Source organism: Rhinatrema bivittatum, chromosome 15, assembly GCF_901001135.1.
Source record: "Rhinatrema bivittatum chromosome 15, aRhiBiv1.1, whole genome shotgun sequence".
NCBI lineage: Eukaryota > Metazoa > Chordata > Amphibia > Gymnophiona > Rhinatrematidae > Rhinatrema > Rhinatrema bivittatum.
Genome location: NC_042629.1, coordinates 66,478,180 through 66,503,673, shown reverse-complemented (window position 1 = coordinate 66,503,673; position 25,494 = coordinate 66,478,180). Strand labels below are relative to the sequence as shown.

Sequence of the window (25,494 nt, the reverse complement as noted above, 5' to 3'; positions counted from 1 at the left end):
GAGTAAAAGTATAGGAATAATTTGGGGGCTGGATATATGCACATATCTTTACAAAATAGCAACTGCCCGCATGTACATCTGAATCTCGCCCCTTTTCTCCACTGGTGAAATGTACGTGTGAAATGGAAAACACACGTGTGCTCGTTTATAAAATGGAGTGTCCACGGGTACTTTTGCTCTGAGAATTAGTGAAAAGCCCTGGTGCAGTTTGAGAAGTTTCCCCTTCATAACAACCTCAGTAAGGTTAAGTAGATGTCATTTTAAGTTACAAAGAAAGAATTGGTTTTTTGTTTTGTTTTTTTTAACAAAACCTTTCATTGGTACAGGTTGCATCTGTGCAAAGAATTAAGAAACCCGTTCTATTTCCGAGCAGGCTCTATCGGTAATTGAAAGGTTTCTATATGGAATATTTTGTTTAGCAAGATTTGATAGCATCAGTTTTAGACATTTTAAAGGAAATTCTAGCAATAAAAGATATCATCGGGGATGTACACGGTCGTGGGTGGAGATACATTTCCCTGGTGGGATCTCGTGTGGCAGAACATGGCCAGGTGGCCATGGCTACGGAAGTCCATCAAAGCTATACAGATGAGAGCTGCCAAAATGTTGCATATTCTGCATCGTAAGCTGCAAGACTCATGGACCGAAACGTATATACTGGAGCTTAGAAGCAGGCCCGGAGGGAGATGAGATGGGGAATGTGACGGAAATCTTTAAGGACATCATCTTTGGGTGGAAATAAACTTCCAGAAGCAGGGAATTGGGAAGACGCGGGGGGGGGGGAGGGTGACCTAAGAAAATAGTTCTTCACAGAAAGGGTGGCAGGTGCGTGCAGGCAACCCCGAGAAGGCCTGAGAGAAGAACAGTGAATCTCTAGTAGTAGGAAGATGAAGAAAAAGAGGAAAGATTGAGCGGGGGTCTGCGGCATTACAGTATGTAGGGAAAACAATGAAGAAGAGAAGCCTGGTGGTCTTTGTCTGTCATCTGAAGGAGTCACCATTGGCCCTGAGCAATACCACTGAAATCAGCAATTCCCACCTGCAGGAACTAAGGCATTTAGGAGCCTATTTATCAAACGCAATAATGCGTTAACATGCATCATTAGTACACAGGCCCCACTGAGATTGCTGAAACCTATTTACTAACAATGGGCACTGGTGTGCTCATATTGTGATTATGAGTATTTACTGCTTGATATTCTATTGTATTGTTCTTGAGTATATTTAATTAACTGTTGTACCTTGATTTGAATACCTACAGCAGTGAAGTGAGTCATTAATTTTAGAGTAAATAAACTAATTTGGTATTGACAGACTTCAGCGTGTATCTTATGACAAATGGGTAGATGCTAATGTGAGTTAAAAAGAAAAAGATGTGAAAGAGCTAGGCTAGGTGGTGAAGTCTGCGGCAGTAATAATAGGGGAGGTCTGCTTGACGTTGCCCGGGTAATCTCACAGATTATATGACATGGAATTCTTCAGAGATCACCCAGCTTTGCTCCCTTGGGTGGTGACTTAATCCCCGAAGGGTGGGTACTTCTGCAGAGCAGCAGGCAGTGAGCACAAAAAACAGTCATGAGCGATTAATAGAAGCACATGGTCCCACCCAGTTACTAGATAACAGATTGATAAAGAAGACAAAGCTAATTAGAAAAAAAAGAAATCCAATACAAGTGAAATTTACCACTGTAAGCAATTTGAGTTTTTCATTTGGTAGTGGCGTGGGGTCTTTTATATGAGATCCCAGTTAACTAGGGCTGTGCACGCATTTTCATTTGTTTGTCGGTGAATGTTTTACTCTCGCACATAGGGGGTCATTTTCAAATGTATTTACTTGTATAAAATGCAGTTTTTGAACGGTAATGTGGGGGTTGTACTTTTATGCATACTAGGTAAAGGTGTTCCCGGAGACGGAGTTGGAAAGGGGCATTAAATTTGCACGCGCACTTTTGGAAAATATACCGGTAAACGTTGGCATGACTGTTAACCCCTGCTGCCTAGCGGGTGGAACGCACGCACCGACGTCGTGCAAAGATGCGCACAGTCCTGCTGATTTTCAAAGTTGACTTGCCTGCGTAAATCTGCTTTGAAAATTGGAGCTTAAGACCCATGTGCACGGAAGCCCGGAGTCATCTTCAAAGCATACTTATGAGTGCGCAAAATGCAGTTTCCGAAAATTATGCTGGGATTGTACGCACATAAAAGTACGCACGAAACGACTCTGCCGGGGGTCAGAGCTGGGGATGGGGAATTGTGATTTTCCGTTTTCTTCCCCTGTTTTGTGCCCAGTGGAGAACATCTCAGTAACGCTCATTGCAAAGAGGAGCCTGGGCGAGCGGATAATCTATTTCTAAACATTTAATTTTAAAAGCCAGGCGCCTACCAAAATCGGGAGATGTGCACGCGTGCAGGACAGGCGAGCACCCTCATCCCAATTTTAAACGCCGCCTACGTGTGCGCACATCTCCCGATCCGCAAATATCTCGCTTGGAATGAAAAAGGGGCGGGGACAGAGGTGTGCACGCAAGAACCTAAGCGCCCAGGTCTAGTGCCGTGTAACTTTATCTCTGCTATAGAGGAGGCGTAACTTTTTTTTTTAAAAATGGCCATCTTTGAGGGGTAACGGGCTGATTGCAGGCTAAAGAACCAGACTAGCTCTAGACTGGACGAACTGGTGAAACTGGTCATGGCGAGGGCGCGCACCTGTTATCAAATTCCCCCACTTGCGCAGCTCAAACCTGACTCTGCGTGGCTGTGCACGCCCACTCAAAAAACCGGGCGCACGCGTACGCGCGCCAGGGCTATTTTATAACAGATATGTGCGCGCATGTTATGAAACGGCTGCACATCTGGGCGCGCGCTGATGCGCAAGCGTCTTTGTGTGTCCCTCTGCAAGATACTGTCTTATTGAGCCATCCGCACTAGTGGATCTGATAAAACCAGGAAATCACCAGTTTGCTCCAAAAAACAAACCTGAATTTTTATTAAGGGATTTGTGGAACCAGAAAAAGAAAGTTCCCTTCCCTAATCTGTGTCCAAAACCTGAGAGAGAACATGTAAGTTTGATAAACCGTGGGGTTATATTAGAACATGGTTCCTGAACCCTGTGATGCTGGCAGTTGCTAATCCTTTTTCTTCGGTATCAGATGGGTAGCCAGCCAGATGCTCACCAATTAGTATTGCATTTCTGGTGTTGTTTTAAATGCGTTAAAACTCCCACCCCTCTCCTCCTCTTCAAATCTGATGCAGCCAGCAATAAATAAAGTGAATCCTAGTGCATGCACGTCACCTGCCTTGTCCAGCATGGGCTGATGTTGAGCCGAGCTCTTTAGGTGTTTGCGTGCGGCTAAGAGCAGAATCCTGGAAATGGGGAGTCCGGTTGGCAGTGACCTTTTCTGTCCTGCTCAGTGTTTGATCACTAGAGCAGGGTAGCTGCTTTCCAAGCTTGGGGTTGGTTGGTTTTTTTTTTTTTTTTGGACTCTTTGAACCTCTTAAAGATGAACTCCTTTATAACACAGCTGCATTATACCAAACTGAAGACCCATCCAGCACACTTGTTCTTGTGCCTTATTTGTTAGGGGCTGTCAAATTCAGCTGGCAGAAAACGCAATGTCTTGCAGACAAGCCCAGGGGCTCCTACCTCCCTTTTGCATAAAGTGGGAACTCTTCTTCTTCGAGAGCGTCCGGGAAATCGTTCAACTGGAGAATTGGCCAACCTGGACAACAAAGTCCTCCTTCACTGTCGAGGGAAATTCAGCTCAGAATAATAGAGTTGACTTACTATGGAGTACGGTGTACGCACATGCCCAGGTGCTGCCAAGTAATCTTATGTCTGGTTCCAGTGCCATGTGCCAGCTCATTAGTGCTAAGCAAACTGCATTTCTGTCGCCTGTGCTTCTTTTTTTTTTCTTAACTGTTTATTTTAATTTTTAGCAACAACCACAATTATAGTCATAACATATATGTGAGGGATACATCAATACCTCACTACTCTACCTCTGTTACAGCAGGGATGGGGTGACCGTCAGCACCTTAGGTATAGTATACTTGTCTTGTCAATACTACATACAACACTCCTAAATTATCAATGGCCGCCAACGTCCAAAAGAGTTGAGCTCTGCCCCCAACAGACAAATACAAATATCCCCCTACATGGGCTGGACTTTTCAGTCCTTTTACGGTAGAGTCAGTCCCCCATCATTATATATTGCTACCCACTCTGTTCTGCCCAATATATACAATAGGGCATCCATATCTTATCATATTCAGCTGTTTCCGAATTGTATAGGTTAGTTTTTGTACTATGGCTATTTCATGCACTTGCCTTTGCCAGCAAGCCAGCATAGGATATGACTTCCATAAGGTAGCTATCGTAAACCTGCCTCCATGTAAATGTAGATGTGAATCGGTTATTTACACTTTCGAATAATAGAAGGACTAGGGGGCATTCCATGAAGTTAGTAAGTAGCACATTTAAGACTAATCGGAGAAAATTCTTTTTCACTCAACGCACAATAAAGCTCTGGAATTTGTTGCCAGAGGATGTGGTTAGTGCAGTTAGTGTAGCTGGGTTCAAAAAAGGTTTGGATAAGTTCTTGGAGGAGAAATCCATTAACTGCTATTAATCAAGTTTACTTAGGGAATAGCCACTGCTATTAATTGCATCAGTAGCATGGGATCTTCTTGGTGTTTGGGTAATTGCCAGGTTCTTGTGGCCTGATTTTGGCCTCTGTTGGAAACAGGATGCTGGGCTTGATGGACCCTTGGTCTGACCCAGCATGGCAATTTCTTATGTTCTTAAGGTCTGCTTTACTGTACTAAGATTATGATCTCCTCACTGCCCCAGTAAACAGAGCAGTGGTGACAAAGCTGTATTCATGTGCAAAATACAACTAATCTGTATCTTAATCTACATCCAGAACTCCCCTATCAAAGGGCAGGACCACCACATATGCAGGTAGATACCCCCTTGCCCCACACCCTCTCCAACATAAATTAGAGGTCCCCATCCAAACTTTAGAGTGGTGGGCTGGATATCTCTATACCCTAGGAAGCAGTTTCATCATGAGTGCTACTCATCTCCTACATATTGACAGCCGGTGCTCCTTTTTCCAGATGACTGTTCAATTTACAACACTCAAATCTACTTGCAAGTCCTGGTTCCACTGTTCGAGTCACTTGTGCTTCTACATTATGGGCCTTTGTGTCTCCTGAGGCTCCCTGTAATACTAGGTAAGAACATAAGAACATAAGAAAATGCCATACTGGGTCAGACCAAGGGTCCATCAAGCCCAGCATCCTGTTTCCAACAGTGGCCAATCCAGGCCATAAGAACCTGGCAAGTACCCAAAAACTAAGTCTATTCCATGTAACCATTGCTAATGGCAGTGGCTATTCTCTAAGTGAACTTAATAGCAGGTAATGGACTTCTCCTCCAAGAACTTATCCAATCCTTTTTTAAACACAGCTATACTAACTGCACGAACCACATTCTCTGGCAACAAATTCCAGAGTTTAATTGTGCGTTGAGTAAAAAAGAACTTTCTCCGATTAGTTTTAAATGTGCCCCATGCTAACTTCATGGAGTGTCCCCTAGTCTTTCTACTATCCGAAAGAGTAAATAACCGATTCACATCTACCCGTTCTAGACCTCTCATGATTTTAAACACCTCTATCATATCCCCCCTCAGTCGTCTCTTCTCCAAGCTGAAAAGTCCTAACCTCTTTAGTCTTTCCTCATAGGGGAGTTGTTCCATTCCCCTTATCATTTTGGTAGCCCTTCTCTGTACCTTCTCCATCGCAATTATATATTTTTTGAGATGCGGCGACCAGAATTGTACACAGTATTCAAGGTGCGGTCTCACATGGAGCGATACAGAGGCATTATGACATTTTCCGTTTTATTCATCATTCCTTTTCTAATAATTCCCAGCATTCTGTTTGCTTTTTTGACTGCCGCAGCACACTGAACCGATGATTTCAATGTGTTATCCACTATGACACCTAGATCTCTTTCTTGGGTTATAGCACCTAATATGGAACCCAACATCGTGTAATTATAGCATGGGTTATTTTTCCCTATATGCATCACCTTGCACTTATCCACATTAAATTTCATCTGCCATTTGGATGCCCAATTTTCCAGTCTCACAAGGTCTTCCTGCAATTTATCACAATCTGCTTGTGATTTAACTACTCTGAACAATTTTGTGTCATCTGCAAATTTGATTATCTCACTCGTCGTATTTCTTTCCAGATCATTTATAAATATATTGAACAGTAAGGGTCCCAATACAGATCCCTGAGGCACTCCACTGTCCACTCCCTTCCACTGAGAAAATTGCCCATTTAATCCTACTCTCTGTTTCCTGTCTTTTAGCCAGTTTGCAATCCACGAAAGGACATCGCCACCTATCCCATGACTTTTTACTTTTCCTAGAAGCCTCTCATGAGGAACTTTGTCAAACGCCTTCTGAAAATCCAAGTATACTACATCTACCGGTTCACCTTTATCCACATGTTTATTAACTCCTTCAAATAAGTGAAGCAGATTTGTGAGGCAAGACTTGCCTTGGGTAAAGTCATGCTGACTTTGTTCCATTAAACCATGTCTTTCTATATGTTCTGTGATTTTGATGTTTAGAACACTTTCCACTATTTTTCCTGGCACTGAAGTCAGGCTAACCGGTCTGTAGTTTCCCGGATCGCCCCTGGAGCCCTTTTTAAATATTGGGGTTACATTTGCTATCCTCCAGTCTTCAGGTACAATGGATGATTTTAATGATAAGTTACAAATTTTTACTAATAGGTCTGAAATTTCATTTTTTAGTTCCTTCAGAACTCTGGGGTGTATACCATCCGGTCCAGGTGATTTACTACTCTTCAGTTTGTCAATCAGGCCTACCACATCTTCTAGGTTCACAGTGATTTGATTCAGTCCAGGATCAGTTGGGATCTGGGTAGGATCAGGATAACATTACAGCAGGTCTCTGGTGGCATTCGCTACTGCATCACCTTACTTGATATCACACAGTAAGATCGGGCAAGCAGTGTGCAGAGAATTTTCAAAAATACTTAGTTCACCCAGAGAATTAAAAATGAAGAAGAAATGCTCATGACTGTGTTTCTTCTGTCTGGTGAACTAGTGCGACAAATGAAAGCTGCTGAGAATTTGTGAGCAGGGCTCAAAAGCACATGAATCCTCTGTAAATATTAAGGATTATTCAGATCCCTGCTGAGCAGGTCTGTTTCTTTATTCATTGTCTTTATTTAAATTCATTTTGCAGTAAAGAACCAGGAGAGGTGTTCTTTTCCTGTTTGTTTGAAGTACGTTTCCTGCTAAATGCAGGGGGAGGGAGGGAACATAAATCTGACAGCAGTGGTCTCGAGGCATCTGGACAGTGAGAATGAAAAGCAATTTATACTACAAGCATCTCACTGAAAACATAAAGGATCCCATTTAAACGATTCTGAACTGTAGATCACTCTTGCAAAGAAAGGAGTTGATGTTCTGGGGAAAAGGGCAAATTGGTCCTTTAAGAGCATGTGGGTATCCACAGCTGTCCATGAATAGCCGCGGACAGTTGTAGCGGAAATCGGCGGAAGCAGCACAGCCGTCTGTGATAGATCTTCAAATTATTTTCTGTGCTTTTGTAACCTAGGATAGGACACATGGACCCTTTATGGCTTTTGATATTGATTTTAAAAAAGGCAGAAAATCACATGGATGAGCTTGCCAGGAATGCTGGGAACAGAGTCCTCCAGGTCTCTCTTGCATTGTACTGGAATGTCCAGCCTTTCCCTCCAAGGCTCCCCCAGTCCATCTCCAGTATCTTGGGTTCCTGTGCATTACTGTGGGGGGTGTAGGGGCGGGTGGCTCTAGAAAATTCCTTTTAAAATGATCTAGAACAGTCCTGAGGAGGCAAAGTACGTGGATGCTTTTGCACCACAAAATGTGTTCATGCAGCTTTCAGAAGGAATCCGTGCAGGATCAGGAGAGCCTGCCAGTTCGACCCTGACAAGTGGTCTCTGAGTCAGTGTTGTGAACAGCTCCTCTTTTCTGACAAAACTTCCAGAACAGATCTGTTCAGAACAGCTCAGGACAGGAAGGCGCCTGCATTCTGCTCCAGGTGCCTCCTCTCTGTCGTGGTCATCCCCTTGAATGCACGTCGTCTTGTTTGGACCTGAGGGAGTAGTGCTAGCTCCTGAAAGCTGATCCAGAAATGTGTTGTTAGATCAAGAAAATAGGTATCACCTTCCTTTTTTTTTTTCTTTGTTCCCTATCTTAGGGAAAGGGCCTCCTGTACGCATCTTCCTTACTAAAACTCATAACATTCGGTGTTATGTAGATTCCTTGTATTTATGGTACTGCATTTATCTGTTTGTGTATTTATTATTTCTGTTTTAACACTGTCTCATCGGCCTCCCACTCTGAAGTCTTAGCGGGCCAAGTGCTATAGAAATACCAAAGATTTCGGCAGAGAAGGACCAATTGGTGTACTCGGCCCGTTTGTAGCTTCTTAGGGTTCTCTCATGGCCCCTGTTCAGTCTCATCTCCTCACTAAGGTCCTTGTGTGTCTATCCCAGGCAGATTTAAATTCAGATACTGTCCTGGATGGGACCACCTTCATTAAAGAAATTCATGAGGCTGAAAACAGTAGGAGGGAGGGATAAGGTGCTAACTTTGATCAAATATGCTTGGGGACTATAACCCTAGGTGGAAGTTCCTATAATTAGAAACAGAACATACTTCTTCTCTCATAGTTTCTCAATAGCTAGGTTATGTTATGACCTTTTTCTTTTTTTTTTTAACCAAAGTTAATATCCAACACGGGCTCCAAGTCAAACCCAGAGCAATCACTTGTCTTTTCCTTGCATTCCTAGTTTGCTTATCACTTTGGATATCTCACATATCAGGAAGAAAGGTGTGTTGTGGGATTTAATGAGTTAAATCAGGTCCAGGGCATCTGTCTCCTAGCATAAAACTTCAGACCAAACACTGGGAGAAGAATCTGAACTAGCAGTACTTTGACCGACTCTGTTTTATGTAATAAACTCTTGTGTTGAGAAAAAAATATTTAAATATTGTGCTAGATAGAATATACAATAATTGCAGTGCTTCTTGTAAAAAGACAAAGCCATCTGAGTGCAACAGGATGAAATCATGACTTGATGACAAGCCTGCTGTATCTAACAAGCCATTTGTCAGGGTTCTGCTGACAGTACAAAAGTGTCTTTTCCTTGTGGGAACACAGAAACAGGTTCAGTGTGATCCATCATTAAATCTTAGTAAACGGAAGAGCAAGTGTAGTATCTATTCTTGGCGTTGCACACCTGGCAGGGGCCCAGCCGAAAGTCCAGGCCAGGTGTGCAAAGGACTGCAGTCAACATTTTACTGCTCGTTCTTGTAATTGCAAAAGGCAGATGGATGTAACTCAGAGAAAGTGTGCATGTGTGTGTGTGTGAGGGGAAGGGAATGAAAGTTGACCTTGATGGAAAAATATATGGTTGACTTCAGCAGCAGGGCTCCTGGATTTTGACTTTACATCCCCCATGCATGAACCTGGGTGCCCTGGTTGGAGAGTAGTGTTGTCCCACCAGTGTCCTGCTGGTTGAGCGGTTCATCTTGGCTTAGAGAGTCTGCTTGCTTTCTCTCTCCCACATTGCCTGTTGGGACACTTCTTGCACTGGATTTGCAGTTGACCTCTGAACTTCTGTGGGCTGGTGGAATTCAGTCAGGATGGTAGGTTGGGTTTTTATATGTCTTTTTATCGCATGGTCCTGCAGCCTGGCTAGAAGATAGTTGATTCTTGATGAGTAGATTGAAGTGTTTGGGAAGTGGTTTATAGGTAGTTTTATAAATTTGTTTCTCAGTGCTTCATCCCCAGTAATCATAGATTGAAGATCTTTGATAATGTTTTGGAGTGTTTTGTTTTTTCATTCTGTAAGAAAAGTGCATCCAAAGCTAGTAATCAAGACTTCAGGCTTTTACTTTGCTCTCTCTTCCTAATTGTTAAATATTTAAAGCGTAATGAAAAGAAAAACTAAATGCATAAGAAAAGACATCTCTTGAACCTTACAGACAAAAACTAAACTAGCATTTGCACCTGAGAGCTTATGATAAGCAAATCAGCCCTCTTCCCCTTCCCTAGAGCAGCTATGCCAGTGAGCAAATGTCTTCTTTGGTTTGAAGGTCAACGTTATGGCTGTAGCAATTTGACATCACTTTAGACATCTTTTTGTACAGAAGTTTTGTTAAATGCAAAAAAAAAACCAAAATACATTCTGGGAACAAAGATGCTTCCTAAAACGACAAGCAATAGATGAAAGTAATTCTTTGGTTTTCAACCTGTGAGAAAACAGCTTTGCAGAATTCCCCCTTCTGCATAACTTTGCTGCATCTGTTTTAAACATCCCCAAAATGGAGTCTACTGATTGCTGGGAAACCAACGCCAGACGAAGCGAGACAATCCAGGGCTAACGAAAATGTTGCCATTGTGTAGTTTATCAAGTCACACTGGAGAAACAAAAGAACGGCGTGCAGCGTTACGATTGTTTAGTTTGTCTCCCCTGCCACTTTTCCCCAGTGCTTTCTTTTTTTTTTTTTTGGCAGCTCAGACCATGTAGACAGCCATTTAACCCAGGCAGGCTCATTCCCGGGCACAGTCATCAGTTTGACTCTGCTGATTGCCAGGAGAGGTGAGCACCAGCCTCCATCTGAGACTCCGGTGTGTCCCCTGCCCGAGGTCGATCACTTGGCATCTTCGTTCCACTTGCGTGCTGCTCAGTGCTTGGACTGTTTTTTTAGCTGCATTCTGTGTGGTTTTGGAATGCAGTATTAGAGGCATTAATGTCGCTTTGTTTTGGCTGTGATTTCTCGTAGACTTTCACTCACTGGGGCCCACTCCCTGGCCACCTGCATTCCAGCCTGCTCCTTGGATGTTCCCGTTTGCAGTCTCTTCCAGTGACTGTTCTGCCAAGCCTCTGTTGATGGCATGCTCCACCACCGAGAGCTACAGCGTGTCCCTTCCCAGCTTTGAGCTGGGGGAGCATCTGCTGATGCCTGCCCTATGGCGTTTCTCTGCAGGTCCTTCAGTTCTTTATTTCTGTTGTCGCTTCATCGTCACCCTCCCCATCGCCAGCCTTAAAAGATCTTTATGTTGCCTCAAGTCTCCATGCGAAAATGAGGCATTTGAAAATGGTCACTTGCTGTGACCACAGCAACATTTGGGTACTCCTCAGAGAACTGTTGGGTCCTCCTTGAGGCAGAATCATGAGGGAATGAGAACCTGGCTCAGGAGGATGTGAACCTTCCCTAAACTATGTCAAACAGCTGTCGTGGCATCATGTATAAATCTAAAAGTGCATTGTCAACCACATAAATGTTTATTTCTCCTTAACTTTCCCTATTGCTTTCTATGGAGTAAGGCCAGTTCATATCTGTTTTTTTGTGTTTTCCCTTTTTGACCTTGTGCCCCACTCTGTCGACTTCAGCACCACCCATTGACCAGCAGGTGCCGCCACAGTAGCAGGGCAGCCTTCCTCTCCAACCCCCCAAAGCCTGAGCCATGGGATTACCCACAAGTACATAATGCCATGCAGTGACTGAAGAGTGGACAAGCTTTGGTATATTTTATCCATAGTTTGAACTGACACTACTAAGGAGAATACTCAGATGGTGTCCTCCCCCCTAGTTCGGATGTCAGTGACATGGCTCTGCATATCCAAAATGAGATAATGACGTTCGTGCGTATTATACTAGATTCCACGCCCTGTCATTGCAGCCCAAGGTGAGTTAGAATATTCACATTTGTTAAACATTGCTATTCCTATCAGTAGTGCCAGATTCTATATTTCAACCTCCTGCTATCTTTACATTTGAAGGACAAGAAATCGCAATAAAACATCATGCAAAAAACTTGGGCACTATCATAGATGCTCGACTGTCTATGACAAACAACATATCAGCAGTTGTAAAAAAATCATTTTTAAGCTCCATATGCTAAGAAAACTAAAACCACTTTTACCACCTTCAGATTTTCGCACAGTGACACAATCTCTCATTTTAACTAGTCTGGACTACTGCAATGCTCTGTATCTTGGCCTGCTGAAATCTACTACACACCCATTACAACTGGTCCAAAATGCCACTGCCCGTTTACTGTATAACATACCACTCAGAGAACATATTACCCCGGCCTTACAACATTTACATTGGCTACGTATTACATACAAAATTCTTAATACTATAAACAACCTTTTACACAACACAAACTCAATATGGCTCTGCTCGCTTCTTAGAATTTACAAACCAACAAGACAACTACAATCAATGGACAAATGTATGCTGGAAGTACCCTGAGTAAAACTTGCCCATCTGGAATTTACCCGTAAACACGCTTTTTCTGTCGCCGGACCAATCCTCTGGAATGCCATCCCAGAAGAAATCCGTTTAATGGCAAATACGAAAGAATTTAAAAAGGCTTTAAAAACATATCTCTTTGCCGCTGCATACAACATTACCTAACAACATTTTAAGTTTATTGAAAACATTGCCATCAATACAGCAAAACTGTTTTTTTGCTTTTAGTCCTTTTAAGAAGTAGTTTTTTTTACAAGTTTTTAATATTTTTTTGGATGTATTGTTTATTGATGTACATTGCCTTGTTTTATTATGTATGTTTATCTTAGTAAACCGCTTAGCCAGACAGATCCTGTCTAATTTGCGGTATATAAATTATTTTAAATAAATAAATAATAACAGTTACAATTATTTAAGCAAAGTTACAATAGTTCAAATATTGGCAAGCACACTTTTTCCAAAGAGTTTAAAAATGCATTGACTTCATAAGATCAATATAAAATTTTTAAAAATCATATACTTTGTAATGAAGCTGATAATGGATTACACAATTAGGAGAAAGAGTTGGTCGGAAACCTCATTTATCTAACATATATATTTTATTTATTTATTTAAAATAATTTATATACCGGAGGTTCCTGTATAATATACATATCACCCCGGTTCACAAAGAACAGTAACTATCGCTACAAATAGCGGTTTACATAGAACAGAATAAAAGAAGTTTTACATTGAACAAAAAACTAAGTAACAAGTTTTTACATTGAAGTCAGCATGTGTAAATTTCTGATTAACAAAGGAAGAAAAAAATAGATCTGAATAACTCGTTGTGGGCTTGAAAAAACTTTTCTTCGTGTTCTTGGCTCTAGGGGAAAGCTTGTTTGAAAAGCCAAGTCTTAAGTTTCCCTTTAAATGTAGAGTGGCATGGTTCTAAACGAAGATCTGGAGGGAGCGAGTTCCAAAGTGAAGGGCCTGCTGTGGATAATGCACGTTTCCTCAGAACGGATTTCATAGGTTGTGTGATTAGTCTGTTCTGATAGGCGCTTCTGGTTGGTTTCACAGATGTGTGTAATTGAATTTGGAATGTTAGGTTGAGAGGTGCGATGTTGTGTAAGGCCTTATGTATCATCATTAGAGATGATATATATATATTTATTTGCTGAAGATGATATATATGAAGAGATGAGATATATATATATTTATTTGCTGAAGCCGGTGAGTAACTGTGTGCTGCAAATTTTTCTAAGTCCCAAATTTGGATGAATGAAACCCAAAGGAGGTAATTTTAAAAGAAGTTGCACGTATAAATGTAACATACTATATCATAGCAATTTTAAAAAGACATTTACGTGCGTAAAGTGCACTTATACATGAATATCCTATGGATAATTCAATGAAATATACTGTAGCAATTTTCAAAAGCCCACTTACACAGGTAAAGTGCATTTACACATGTAAAACCCAACTTTAAGCATGCAAATGCTTCTTTTTTTTTTTTTTAGAATCTGGCCCAAAGTGTCTTCCAGCAATACAGAGGCACTTGATACTTGAAATGTTGAACATGGAGAGCCCATTGGAAGTGCCTTCACTGACATGCTTACTCATCTGCCTGACCGGTTCTGAGTTGCCACAGTGTAGTTTGTGATGATATTGAAGGGCTGGAGAATTGTTCAGAAGCAAATTTCTGAGACATGCATAAGACATAGTAACTTAAAAGATAAGAGCGGGTAAAGAGCAAATTGGCCCAACCAGTCTGCCCAGTTGAGTTTCTTCTGCTTTGGGTAGATGAGCAGATGAATTCCCATCCCCAAATGCCTCCCTTCTCCCCTTCATTTCTGTTACCTGACCTCTCACGCCTTTACCTGCCACTGCCTTCCACATTTGTCCCAAATGCTGGCTTCCACCATCACCTCTGCTGCCAGGCTCTTTCAGGCCTATGATTCTTGCAAGACTGATCCTTAAAAGACACCTCTTACTAAGCATAAATAGTTTGAAATGGCAGCGCCACTGCCGACAAACTCTACTTTGGCTACCGGGCAAAATATATTTTCAGTAAACTGATCAAAACATTGTTTTTCTGTACTTGGATGGTTTCACTCTGGGATTTCTAAATGCAGTATAATCTTTCCTAATAAATTGTCCATTATGTGTTTAACAAAAAATAATTTAGGATGATTTTCTTGAGATAAACAATGTTGTAGTGTCTCTCGTGGGGGAAAAATGGTTTTCTCCTTAAAGACTTAATGACAAATATAGCAATTACAGTACTGTGCTCTGGTTAATCTAATTACTGGCCTCGACAATGGACAAATCAATTCAGCTAACAAACCAGATCACTAAGCTCCAGCATTGTTTTGCATATTAAAGTGGCCCAATGAGAGCATAGAGGGCATTTTATTGTAATGTAAACGTGACCTGGGGGCTGAGAGAGAGGGGACAATATTAACAAAGGCTCAATAATTCACGTCAAAAACCTTGTTGGGAGACAAGCGGGAGTTGGGATATGATTCAGCTCTAAAGAGAAGATAAACAAGTAGGCTTGTGCTTACTGAGAACTCCTGTAGACTGAAACTCACATGCTCAGTATGGAGGAGCATTTTAAAAAGCGTTTGGAAAAGATCTGCCAGAGTAAAACCAAAGAAACTGGCAAAATCATTACTTTATAACATTCCTCAACAAGTTTGAAAAACGCTTAAGTGGTGATTCCAGCGCTGCATCTGGGCGCACGATGTTTGTTTAACGTGGGGCAGATCGAGGTCCTACTTTATTTGAAAGCCACCTGCGGTTCTAGAATCCTTGCCCTATTGAGGTTCACCTGAACCTGATCCGTGGCAGTCGCAAAATGTACAAAGTGGCGCCGAACGCATCTCATGGGTGCCTTTCTTTTCTTGTTCTGTGGTAAAGACGAAAATATGGAAAAGGGGCTACGAAATCTTTGCGTGCGCCTGATTTTGACTAGGTTGGTAATTTGGTCCAATGGCGGGAAGCAATTGCTGCAAATTATACGTCTGCTGCTCTTTTATTTTTGGACAGGGTGATGCCATTCTTCCACGGTAAGCAGCATGCAGCTAGCTTCGGTAGTTTGGGAAGTGAACCTATGTGAATGCGTTCACAGCTTGCTGGCTTGGTAAACGCGGTTGGTTTGGTTTTTGTGTTCATTTATGGCATGAAACCGAGAGACAACAGCACATTTTGCATAAGATGGCAGGGCAATATAGAAACTCGATTTGTATACTAGAATAACCTACAGAAAAGTCCTTTGCAGATCTATAGACTTTGAATTAAACATTGGCCAACTGAAAGGTAGTCAATGTTCTAGTAGAATGTTTAAGAATAAGACATCCAAGTATATTTTTGTTGGTTATTATTTGTATCTATTTATATTTAGCTTATGCCTTTTTATTGATAGCTCAAGGCAAAGATCCAGGCACAGATGGCATTTCCCTGCCCCCAGAGCGCTCTCAGTCTAAGTTTGTACCTGAGGCAATGAAGGGGGAAGTGACTTGCCTAAGCTCACAAGGGGCATCGATGGGACTTGAACTCAGCCCACTGCGCCAACCGCTCACATGAAGTCATTTTTATCAAATGATTTTGTTCTGAATGATCTTTGCAATATTGCCTGTTTGACGTCTTCCTTACTGAACATAATCTTCATCTCTAGTGGAGAGAAGTTTGGAATGGATAAGCGCTATTCTTAATATAATCTAGGTTTCTGTGGTGCCTTCTCTTTTGTTTACATGTAGGTTCTTTGGAAGCAGACATACAAACTTCTGGGGGCCATGCCTCGCTAGCACCTTTTTAGCACACAAACAACATACTCATTTCCTAAAGAATGAGGGCAGAAGAGATAGCATTGCGTCTTACCAAATTACATTTGGGTAAAAGGAGAGGGATTCAAACCAGGGGCCCACAGTTCCTCTGGTCTTGCAGAAGAATGTCGTCATTACTAGAGATCTCCTACTTTCCATCTCTCAGTCAGGTGTGCCTGGTGCCGTAGCAGGACAGAGATTTATAAAAGTGGAAGAGAGCGCAGTGGGTAAATCAAGGAAGCCAGGGTTCAGATCCCACCGCTGTTCCTTGTCACTTTGCCCTCCATTGCCTCAGGTACAAACAGATCGTGAGCCTCTGGGGACAGGGAAATACCCGCAGTACCTGAATATAATCCACTCCGAAGTGGCTGAAAGGTGGAATAGAAATCAAAGAACAAGAGACGGGTCCCCACCCCTCCTCAGGAATGAAATTTCAGCAAGGTGGAATAGTGGAAGCTCAAGCGAAGCACAAAGGCATTTCTGCTCCTGCAAAGTCCGGTGTGGCTCTGCTCTCCCGACATGCTCCCTGTAAATAAAATATATTATTATTTAATCTTATCCGCATTCCCCTTACAAAGTGCAAAGCAGGTTACAATCAAAGCTAACCAGATTGATACAGTACAAACAGGAGCTCAGGAAGAGATTTTTCTTCCCAAAAAAACCACCGAACACGTCCATGGAGAGCACCTCAGATACAATTCCTCCCCTTTTAAAAATTAGCATCGCACCATGCATTATGGTGCTTTTCGCATGCGAATATGCCATAACGTGACTTGGAAAATAACCCCTTAAGATATCAATGTACACAGATGATATGTTTACGTTAAAGGTGGCATGAGGCCAGGGCAGTCACCCCCCTATTCTGCTTCCCCCACCCCATCAAGGATGGCCCTGCTCTGGTGTGATTGGGCATGGGCAGACGTTCTTGGGTCACTGCATCACTTTACCTAGGAAGGTTGGCAGCACCCGCAGAACAGCAGGCAGCGCGGGCGGTGTTTGTTCAAAATGCTCAGAATCTTAGTTGCCTTTAGAGGGGGCACTCCTGGGCCATGGTTAGGTCAGGGCAGTTAAAACACACACACTGAATGACATTTTCAAATCTGCACACATACTGTGGCCCCTCTCTGCACCTCCTCTGCTTCTGCAGGCAGGGACTTTTGTCACCGGGAACCCACGTCTGTGAATTTTAGGGATGTGCATGGTTCTTCTGGTTCATGTCGATTGATGTGCTCTAAAATCAAACAAAACAGGGCAAAAAAAATTCTGGCTGCATATTTCTAGTGAAAATTCAAAAGAAAAATTACCCCTAGACTTTGCATTTAGTCGAGCTACAGAAAATTGCTGCTGTAAATATGTTTTCTTCCACTTGTCGCCCAGTATGTTAACATACAGGTGTCCTTCCATTTTATATATATATATGTCAGAGTCCCAGGAGACCCCAAATCATTCTTGGACTGTATTCCCTGTAAATTGTATATTGGACATAGAGAAGAGCTGACATGAGCTCTGCTGATCTGGTCTGGATTTTGTCAGAGCTTGGACGTTACAGTAATTACAATCGGGGATGCCTTTCTCTATTATCTGCGGCTAGTGCTTATGTTACCTGGTGCCACTGCAGGCTAGCTTGTTTATAGCTGACCAAAATAGAAATGAAATAAGCTTCTCAAGCTAAGTCAGGTTATGTTTCTGAACTTCGAGCTTAGGGATAGGCGTTATGCCCAACGTGTTCCCGTGGGAGCAGTTTCTGTACTTAGGGCTGTCGATGCTGGCTGCTGCTTGCAGTGTCATTTTTAAAAAATGATGTGAGCCTCTTGGACCAAAAAAAAATAAATACAGAGCATCCTTTGATTTACTCAGCGGCATATGTGGCTGACAAGAGCTGCCCCATCCAGACTCGGAAGGCTGCCTCCCAACATTGTTTCCGGAGCTGTCAGCCGGAGCCCCCTTGCACTCTTGCATGCTGGAATAAGAACAAAAGAACGAAGCAGGAGCTGCTGAAGAAAGCAAACTAGAGGTGTCCTCTTCCTTCCCCCCTCCCCCCACCTGTTTCCATTCATTAGGGGCAGAGAAGCTCAGAAGCAAGGCTCCCCTCGCTCTCTCTGCCCAGCTGGTGTGCCCTCCCCCGCTCCTTAAAGACTGCTTCGCTGACCCAGGTCGAATGATGTAGTCAACGATTATGGCTGCACAAACTGGGGGTTTGCCACCTAACCCAGGTCAGCTCTGAGAGAGTAATCTCGGGGCTGTTGGAAGGGTTTGGCAGGAAGGGCGACCACTGGGTGCCTAGCCAGGAGACGAGGAGGAGGGTGCACCACACCACCCTTTTGACTCAGTTTGCGAGCATGCCAGCCCAAAAAAGGAAAGGGGGATGGGTGCTGAAAGCAACTCTTGTCCAGTGAACTGCCCTGGATCCACTTTTGGTTCTCTGGACTTGCAGATCCACTATGAAAAGCAAGGCTACATGGCCATCAGTGCCACGGTGCAAAACCCAGAACTAGCTTAGCCTGTCAAGAGTTCACCTGGGTCAGGTGCCAAAGCTATGCATGCTAATGCTGATTGCTCCCCGCAGTCCCCAATCAAAAAGGATTCTGCCCTTGCTTAAAGGCTTGAGGTATTTGTGTTTGTACAGGGTTCTCATTAAGGGGCCTGTGGGCTAAGCACTTTTTCCTCCATACACACAAAGGGACCAATGCAATAAAGTGTGCCGTGCCCAGCCCAGCGCACAAGTTAACGAGCATTCGGACACACATTTTGGACATGCGCCCATGACCCCCAATGCAATAAGATCAGCGCATCCAAACTCGCGGGTAGCTAATAGCGCTCATCACGTGTAAATTCCATGTAGCTGAGGCGATCGGCTATTACCCCGTGATGCAAAAAATCCCCGTGCGCCAGAGACGCACTTTTTAACCCATAAAATTTTAGGTCTGCCCCAGGGTAGGCATAAAGTCTTCCCACGCATCAAGGGCTGACCTTAAAAACAAAAAAAAAAAACCTGCTTTTTTGTATCATCGCAAGAATTTTTTTGGCATGCTGCTGCTTTCTGTGGTTCTTCCTATTTAGTGTCGCGACATAAAAAAAAAAAATTTCAGGGCACACAATACATACCCACAACATACGTGCTCCAAACTGTGTATATCGTGTACGCATATTGTGCCAGTAAATTAGCTGCCGCGGGATAAAACAGACGCTAGTAAATTGAGCGCCCGTTTTCCTAACCTGCGCACAGCCACATCTCCTGGGCGCCGGATGCCATGGACACGCTAGGCACGCATAATTTATCCCTAGCGCATGGCAGCTCATTTGCTTATTGCATCGGGCACCCAGGAGAGGTGACTGTGCACGCGTTAAAAAACGTGCGCCCAGTTTGGACGCATGTTTTTAGCACGTTCATATTGCATCGGCCTGAAAGTGAGAAAAGAAAAACCTTTAGTATATCTGGCCCTAAATCAGGGCTTTCCAAACCTGTCCTGGGGACCCCACAATCAGTCGGGTTTTCAGGATCTCCACAATGAATATGCAGGAGAAAAATGTGCACATCATGAAGACTCAGTATATGCAAATTTAGCTCCTGAATATTCTTTGTGGAGATCCTGAAAACCCGACTGGCTGTGGGGGTCCCCTGGACAGATTTGGGCAGCCCTGCCCAAAATTCTTCATCCTTAGGATTAGCAGTGATTTTCAACCCAGTCCTCTGGACACACCTGGCCAGTCAGGTTTTCAGGATACCCATAATGAATATGCATGAGACATCTGCATGCACTGCCTCCATGGTATGCAAATCTATCTCATGCATACTCATTGTGGATGACCTGAAAAACATGACTGGGTAGAGAACCCCTGCTTTAGAGAAAAAGACCGAAGTTTACTGGACTGTCTGGCAGCAGCTTAGCCTGTAGCTAGCAGCAGTCTGTTAATAGTTTATTACTGAGGTGCTGGGGGAGGGTGCTCCCCAGGAGCCTCTTCCTTAAAAAAAACATTTGTGAAAATTAAGAACCTCTCATGGAGCTGGGCAGAACTCCTTGATGAGAGCCTGACAGCATCCCTGGTTTATGCAGAGAATAATCTGGGATGGAGCAACTGAAATTTTCCTTAGATTCTGTGGCTATGAAGTGGCTGAAACTGCTCCAAAATCTTGCCCAATATTGTTGCTGTTCTTGAGGGCACAGTAAGACCCCCCCCCCCCCCCCCCCCCCAGGTTTTTCTTTCTATGAAATGCTCTTGCATCACGCAGGAGGGAGTATGTGTTTGCCTTTACAGCCCCACGGCTTCCATCCTCCAAAAAGAAGCCTGAATATCAACAATAAAGCATTTCATTCCATTCGATCCCCCGTGGGGGGAGGGCGATGATGATAAAAAAAAAAAAAAAAAATGTTCCAAGATCATGAAAATGTCTGCATTCCTGCCTCCTCCTCCCATCCCGCCAGTTCTGCTGCCCCTCGGCTTTCCCTCTGCCTGGGCCCTGGGCACACAATAGGAGGCGACCGTTAGTACCTAGACCCCCCTCCGCTGTCCGCTCCCGCGATGTGCGTCCCAAGCCCCAGCTGCCTGCCTTGATTTGTCATAATGCAGAGAGAGAGAGAGAGAGAGAGCCGAGCCGCGCGCTCTGCAGCATTGCAGGTACGGAGGCACGGGAAGGACAAAAGAGCGCCAGCGGCGCGAGCCCGCAAGCCCCTCCCATGCAAAGCCTCTTACACCTGTCATCCGAGGGCTGGCTGGAGGTGGAAACAAAGCCGAGGCGTGCTGCAGAGAGCCAGGAGCCGCATTCTTGGCAAAGCGCGCCCTAGTTTGCACTGAGTGTACAGATAGGAAGAGGGAGGGGGTGGGGAGGAGGGGGGCAGATCCTTTGCAAAAGTGGGCGATCCGTGCCCAGCATTGCTTGCCCCCCCCCCCCCCTCCCCTCCCTTGTCCTGCATCAGTGCGGTAGTTAAAAGTGGTAGGAGGTTGGAGACTCTGGCGCTTCAGGAGTGAAGTGGTGGAGCAAAGCACAGGAGGAGAGAGAGGAAAAGTGGGCTGTTTACCTGTGGCACGTGTGATTTTCTTTGAATTTTTTTTTTTTTTAGGAGAGCTCTTGCCATTTGCTCCAGGCGGCTTAGTCTAAAGGCAAAACAAAAAAAAAATACAAAAAAAAAAAAACCAAAACCAAAAAAACCAAACAAACACAAGCCAAAGTGGCCAGTCCTGCCCAGGAATGCACTTTCTAAGAGCGGATTTTTCTAAACTGGATTTGCAATGGAGAATAAAGTAGAAGGTAGATGGATTTTTGTGTGTGGGAAAGGGGGGGGTGCGTTTGAGTGTCCGTCTGTCTCTTGTGTTGAAGTTTGTGCGTGTTGTGATGTGATGACTTTGTCCCGTGGACAGAACTGTAAAGGCAAAAAAAAAAACCAAACGAAAGGAGCCTTTCCGGAGAATGTTTGCAAAACTGCTCGAGTCTGTGTTCGCAGTCTGCTGGGCTCGATGGGCAAAAACATTTGCTGCTGCCTGTACGGTCTGACGTCTAGGAAAGCGAACTTTGGGGGGGGAAATGTCAGATTTGTAGCCGTGAAAGCGAAAAGTTTACCCACCCAGGAGGGAAACTGCTGTCTTCCCACTGAAAGGGAATATCTCAGCATAGAGTTCGCTGTACCTAAGTGTTTGGGGACGGCTTTTAGAACGGGGCTGGAGCTTGCCAGCTTGCAGCTAATCTTCTTCTTCCTGCTGAGAGCAGTCTATATTTTTCTCCATAACAGGCTATAGTAATAGTCTCTGCTCGCCACGCAGACCTTGCCTTAAAGTAAATAAGCGCGTTCCCTAATCCGAAGCCGAGGGAAGTGACAGGGAGAGATGAATGAAGGGGGATTTCTATGGTAATTAAAGGCTCCTACATTTTCTTTGTCCGTGACTCCCCTCTCGGTGCTGCTATTCGTTCTTGGAAAGACGCTCATTATCCATCCTCTTGCCAGGGCTCCCGTGTTAAACGGTGCCATGCAAGGTGCATCCGTGCTGCAAATTCTAGCGCAGTCCCGAGGGCGAAAAACAAGAGGACCCGTCTTGTCCTGATTACAGAGGCACCCTTTAAAGAAAGCTGCCTTCTGTTGCATGCAAGGGGTACCCTTGGAGGAAAAGGGTGGGGGGGAGAGTATCCAACTCTTGGCATCAGTTTGCAACAAATTTAATTGTAAATCTTAAAAAAAAAAAAAAATTATATATATATATTGCTTGAAGTAGAGTTCAGGATGTGTCAGTAACTTTTTGGAGATCTGTTATGTACCAGAGGGTGTTTAACTGCAAGAACTAGTTAGTCCAGGATTCTGAGCAGTGGAATATATTGGAGGGGGAGGGGGAGGGGAGGGGGGAGTTTTCCCATAGGAGTTAGTATGAAAGGACAAGTGACTGGATTTTTGGTATTAAGGCCATTGTTGAAAAGCATTTCAAGGCTTCCTGGTTAACCAGTCTGGTAAGACTTTAGCTTTTACAACTCTTTGCTTTTTTTTTTTTGGGGGGGGGGGGGGGGTAGAGAGAGAGAAGGATCCGGTGCAGATGTCGGCAGCGAGAACGCCAGGCTCTTATTTAGCGAGAAGTTACAATTGATAACCCTCGGGCATGTTTCTTTAATGAACTGATAGGGGGAGGAGAGATTAAGAACCGACAGCAAGCATGGGCGCAATAAAGTGTAAAAATATAGGCTAGGGGCACTAGAAGCAGGCAGAATACGGCACTGATAAATCATTAGCCGGGAAAGGGATTAGAAGGAGGAAAGGCAGGGGCACCAACTTGTCTTTAAAGATCGTGTTGGCTCGTCTTTTGTTAGGAGGCTTCGCAGAGGTTGCCTAACTACTGGAAATAGGTTAAGAGCATGAAGTAAACCTTTTATTTATTTGTTTGTTGTTCTGCAAACAGGAAATCTTTGTTCTCAGGCAGTTGCATTAAATATACTCTGCGTGTCCCAGCCAATAAAGCCCATCTCTGCCTGCAAGGATTTCTTAGGACAGTCTCCTCGGTATATTTACTGCGGGCTGTAAAGATGTCACTCCTTGCTCGCAGCTCCATTGTCGCCCTCGCAGCTGGAAGGCACTTACATTACGCCTCGGAAAGAGCCGGGCGGCTCGCGCGCTGCTTTGTGTCCTAATCAAAGCTTATTTATGTGCCAGCCTAGAGACTGTAGAAGATGCAGCGGTGAATGCTTTCACCAGGACCCATTGTCCAGAGCCCTGAACGTGTGCGTGTCTGGATCTGCCTATCTTTTTTTTTTTACTAGATGGCTCTCAGCTTTTTATGGAAGGAAAAGGCAGATGTGATGTTTTCTTCTATTCTGGTGAAGTGATGGGATCAAGTGAACGCTCTGTTAAATGATTTTACCTAGCTACTAAGATATGTTTTTTGTTTAGGTTACTATCGATGTAAACAAGTCATAAATGTATCCATGTAATGGCCTGGGAACTTTTTGGTGTATTTAAAAATATATACATTACTTTCCCATTTGATGTAGAGCTTGTGAATCGGTGTCATGTCAGACGGCATCCTAAATTGTGGATGTATATAATCCCCCCTTGTTAAGGAAGCGATTAGTAATAGTGCGGAAGTCTGCCTCCTCACTGATGCCATGTGGTTTTCCACCCACACGTTGCTTTCCAAACTTTTTTTTTTTTCTAGATCACTCCACTGAATTATTGATCTTTTTTTTTTTTTCTGCACTTCCTCGACTCCAGCCCTGTCCCGTCGCTGGAGTAAAGGCAGCTCCCAGTGCATGCTCTTGCGCAGCCAGGGGAGTGGGGATGGGCTCAGGACCAGCAAACAGCTGCTCCCAAGTACAAAAGATTGCTGGATGACAAAAAAAATACTTTAGAAGCCAACAGCTTTATTTCATTTAGCAAGAGTTGAAATCCTACTACTTTAGCGATGGTTTGTAACATCATCGTGTGTCCCGTCCCCCACTGTGTGTGTGTCGGGGGGGGGGGGCAGGTGGCAGGGCATTAACCCCCCTCATATTGTACGCGGTCTCAGCCAAAAGGTCGAGAAGGGGGCGGCCCTCTGCTCAGGGCTTGGAACCAAGCCAAAGAGCCGAGAAGGGAGAAACAAAACGCTTTACCTTTGTGGCTTTCACATGGGAGTGCAGGGCACTTCTTCCGATGCACCTAATTTTACCCACGACAGTTCTGGTTTTGGTTGGTGGTTTTTTGTTTTTCACATGCCTTGCCAAGGTAATACGTAAAATGGTTAAAATAAAGAGGGGGGCAGAACAGTGATGCTAACACAATGATAAAAGCACAGGCTCCCGATTCGGAGGCGCTTAAAGCCTGCTCCGGGTGATGTCATCGGTCCCTATTGGTGGGAACAGACTGTAAACAGGCTGCCGCTTACCAATGCCTGGCCCGGGGGTGACATCATCCCTCCGTGCTGCGATTGGCTGGAGCCCTGCACGCGGGCGCTCACCCCGCCCGGGCTGCTGCTGTCTGTCGGTCGCCTTTGTAGTCGCCCTGGAATGCAATGTGCGGAGCCGGTCTAGCAGCAATGTGTTGGTTTTTTTTGTTTTTTTTTTTCATGAATACAGTTATAAAAAGACCGATGGCAGCAGTATTAAGCCAGAGACTAAACATAGCCGTCTGTCTGCCAGCCCTGTTGTGGTATTTTAAGAGTAAGGGAATAGGAGAGATGGAAGTTTTCTATTAAAACAGAAACCTACAAGAAGGAAGGCATCTTTTAATGTCTGTGTGATGCTGGAGTGTTGCTAATCCCTTTTCTAGCATGACACAGTAAATGTCAGCAGGTAAAGACCATTTGAGTCTTCAAATCCCCCCCCCCCCCCCCCCCCCCAGTTTGTCCAGCTGCCTCTGCTGCTCTGGTTTAAGGGATATGCCTCAGCTGTTAAATGGTACATATGTGGCCTACTAGTACTACTACCACTACTACATGTTTCTATAGTGCTACATGATTTATGCAGCAATGTACAAACAAGACAGCCCCTGCTCATAGAGCTTACAATCAAATAAGACAGACTTGGGGCATTTCATAAAGTAAGACAATGGTTAGAAAAGTTTGTTAATGAGGCTAACAATCAGGCCTAAGATTTATAAACATCCTAAAAAAGGCGAGTCTTTAGATGGAATTTAGACAAAGGAGAGAGAGAGTGAGCATGATGCACAAGCTCAGGAAGCCTGTTCCAAGCACATGGCTCAGCCAGATGGACAGCCCAGAGTCAGGAATTGGGGGTAGAGAAGTGCATAGACAGGAGAGACTTCTCTGATGAGCAGAGTGCACGAGGAGAAGTAATGAGGAGATGCAGAGTGAAGGCACTTGTAGGTGAGAAAGAGGAGCTTGAACTGAATGTGGAGGTAATGGGGAGTCAATG

At 44.0% G+C, this 25,494-nt stretch overlaps 1 protein-coding gene across 5 annotated transcripts in view; it reads left to right on the top strand.

The window, feature by feature from the left end:
• The window catches only part of CAMTA1 (calmodulin binding transcription activator 1), a 1,058,760-nt gene that overhangs the window by 928,966 nt on the left and 104,300 nt on the right, over positions 1–25,494 (top strand). Inside the window, exon 1 of one of the 5 annotated variants that reach the window (XM_029578177.1) lies at positions 21,297–21,417. The exons of the other annotated variants lie outside the window; for them this stretch is intronic. Within the exon in view, the coding sequence (XP_029434037.1) occupies positions 21,399–21,417 (19 nt within the window). The 5' untranslated portion in view covers positions 21,297–21,398. Of the gene's footprint in view, positions 1–21,296; positions 21,418–25,494 lie in introns of those variants that run through there. 5 annotated transcript variants of the gene reach the window in all.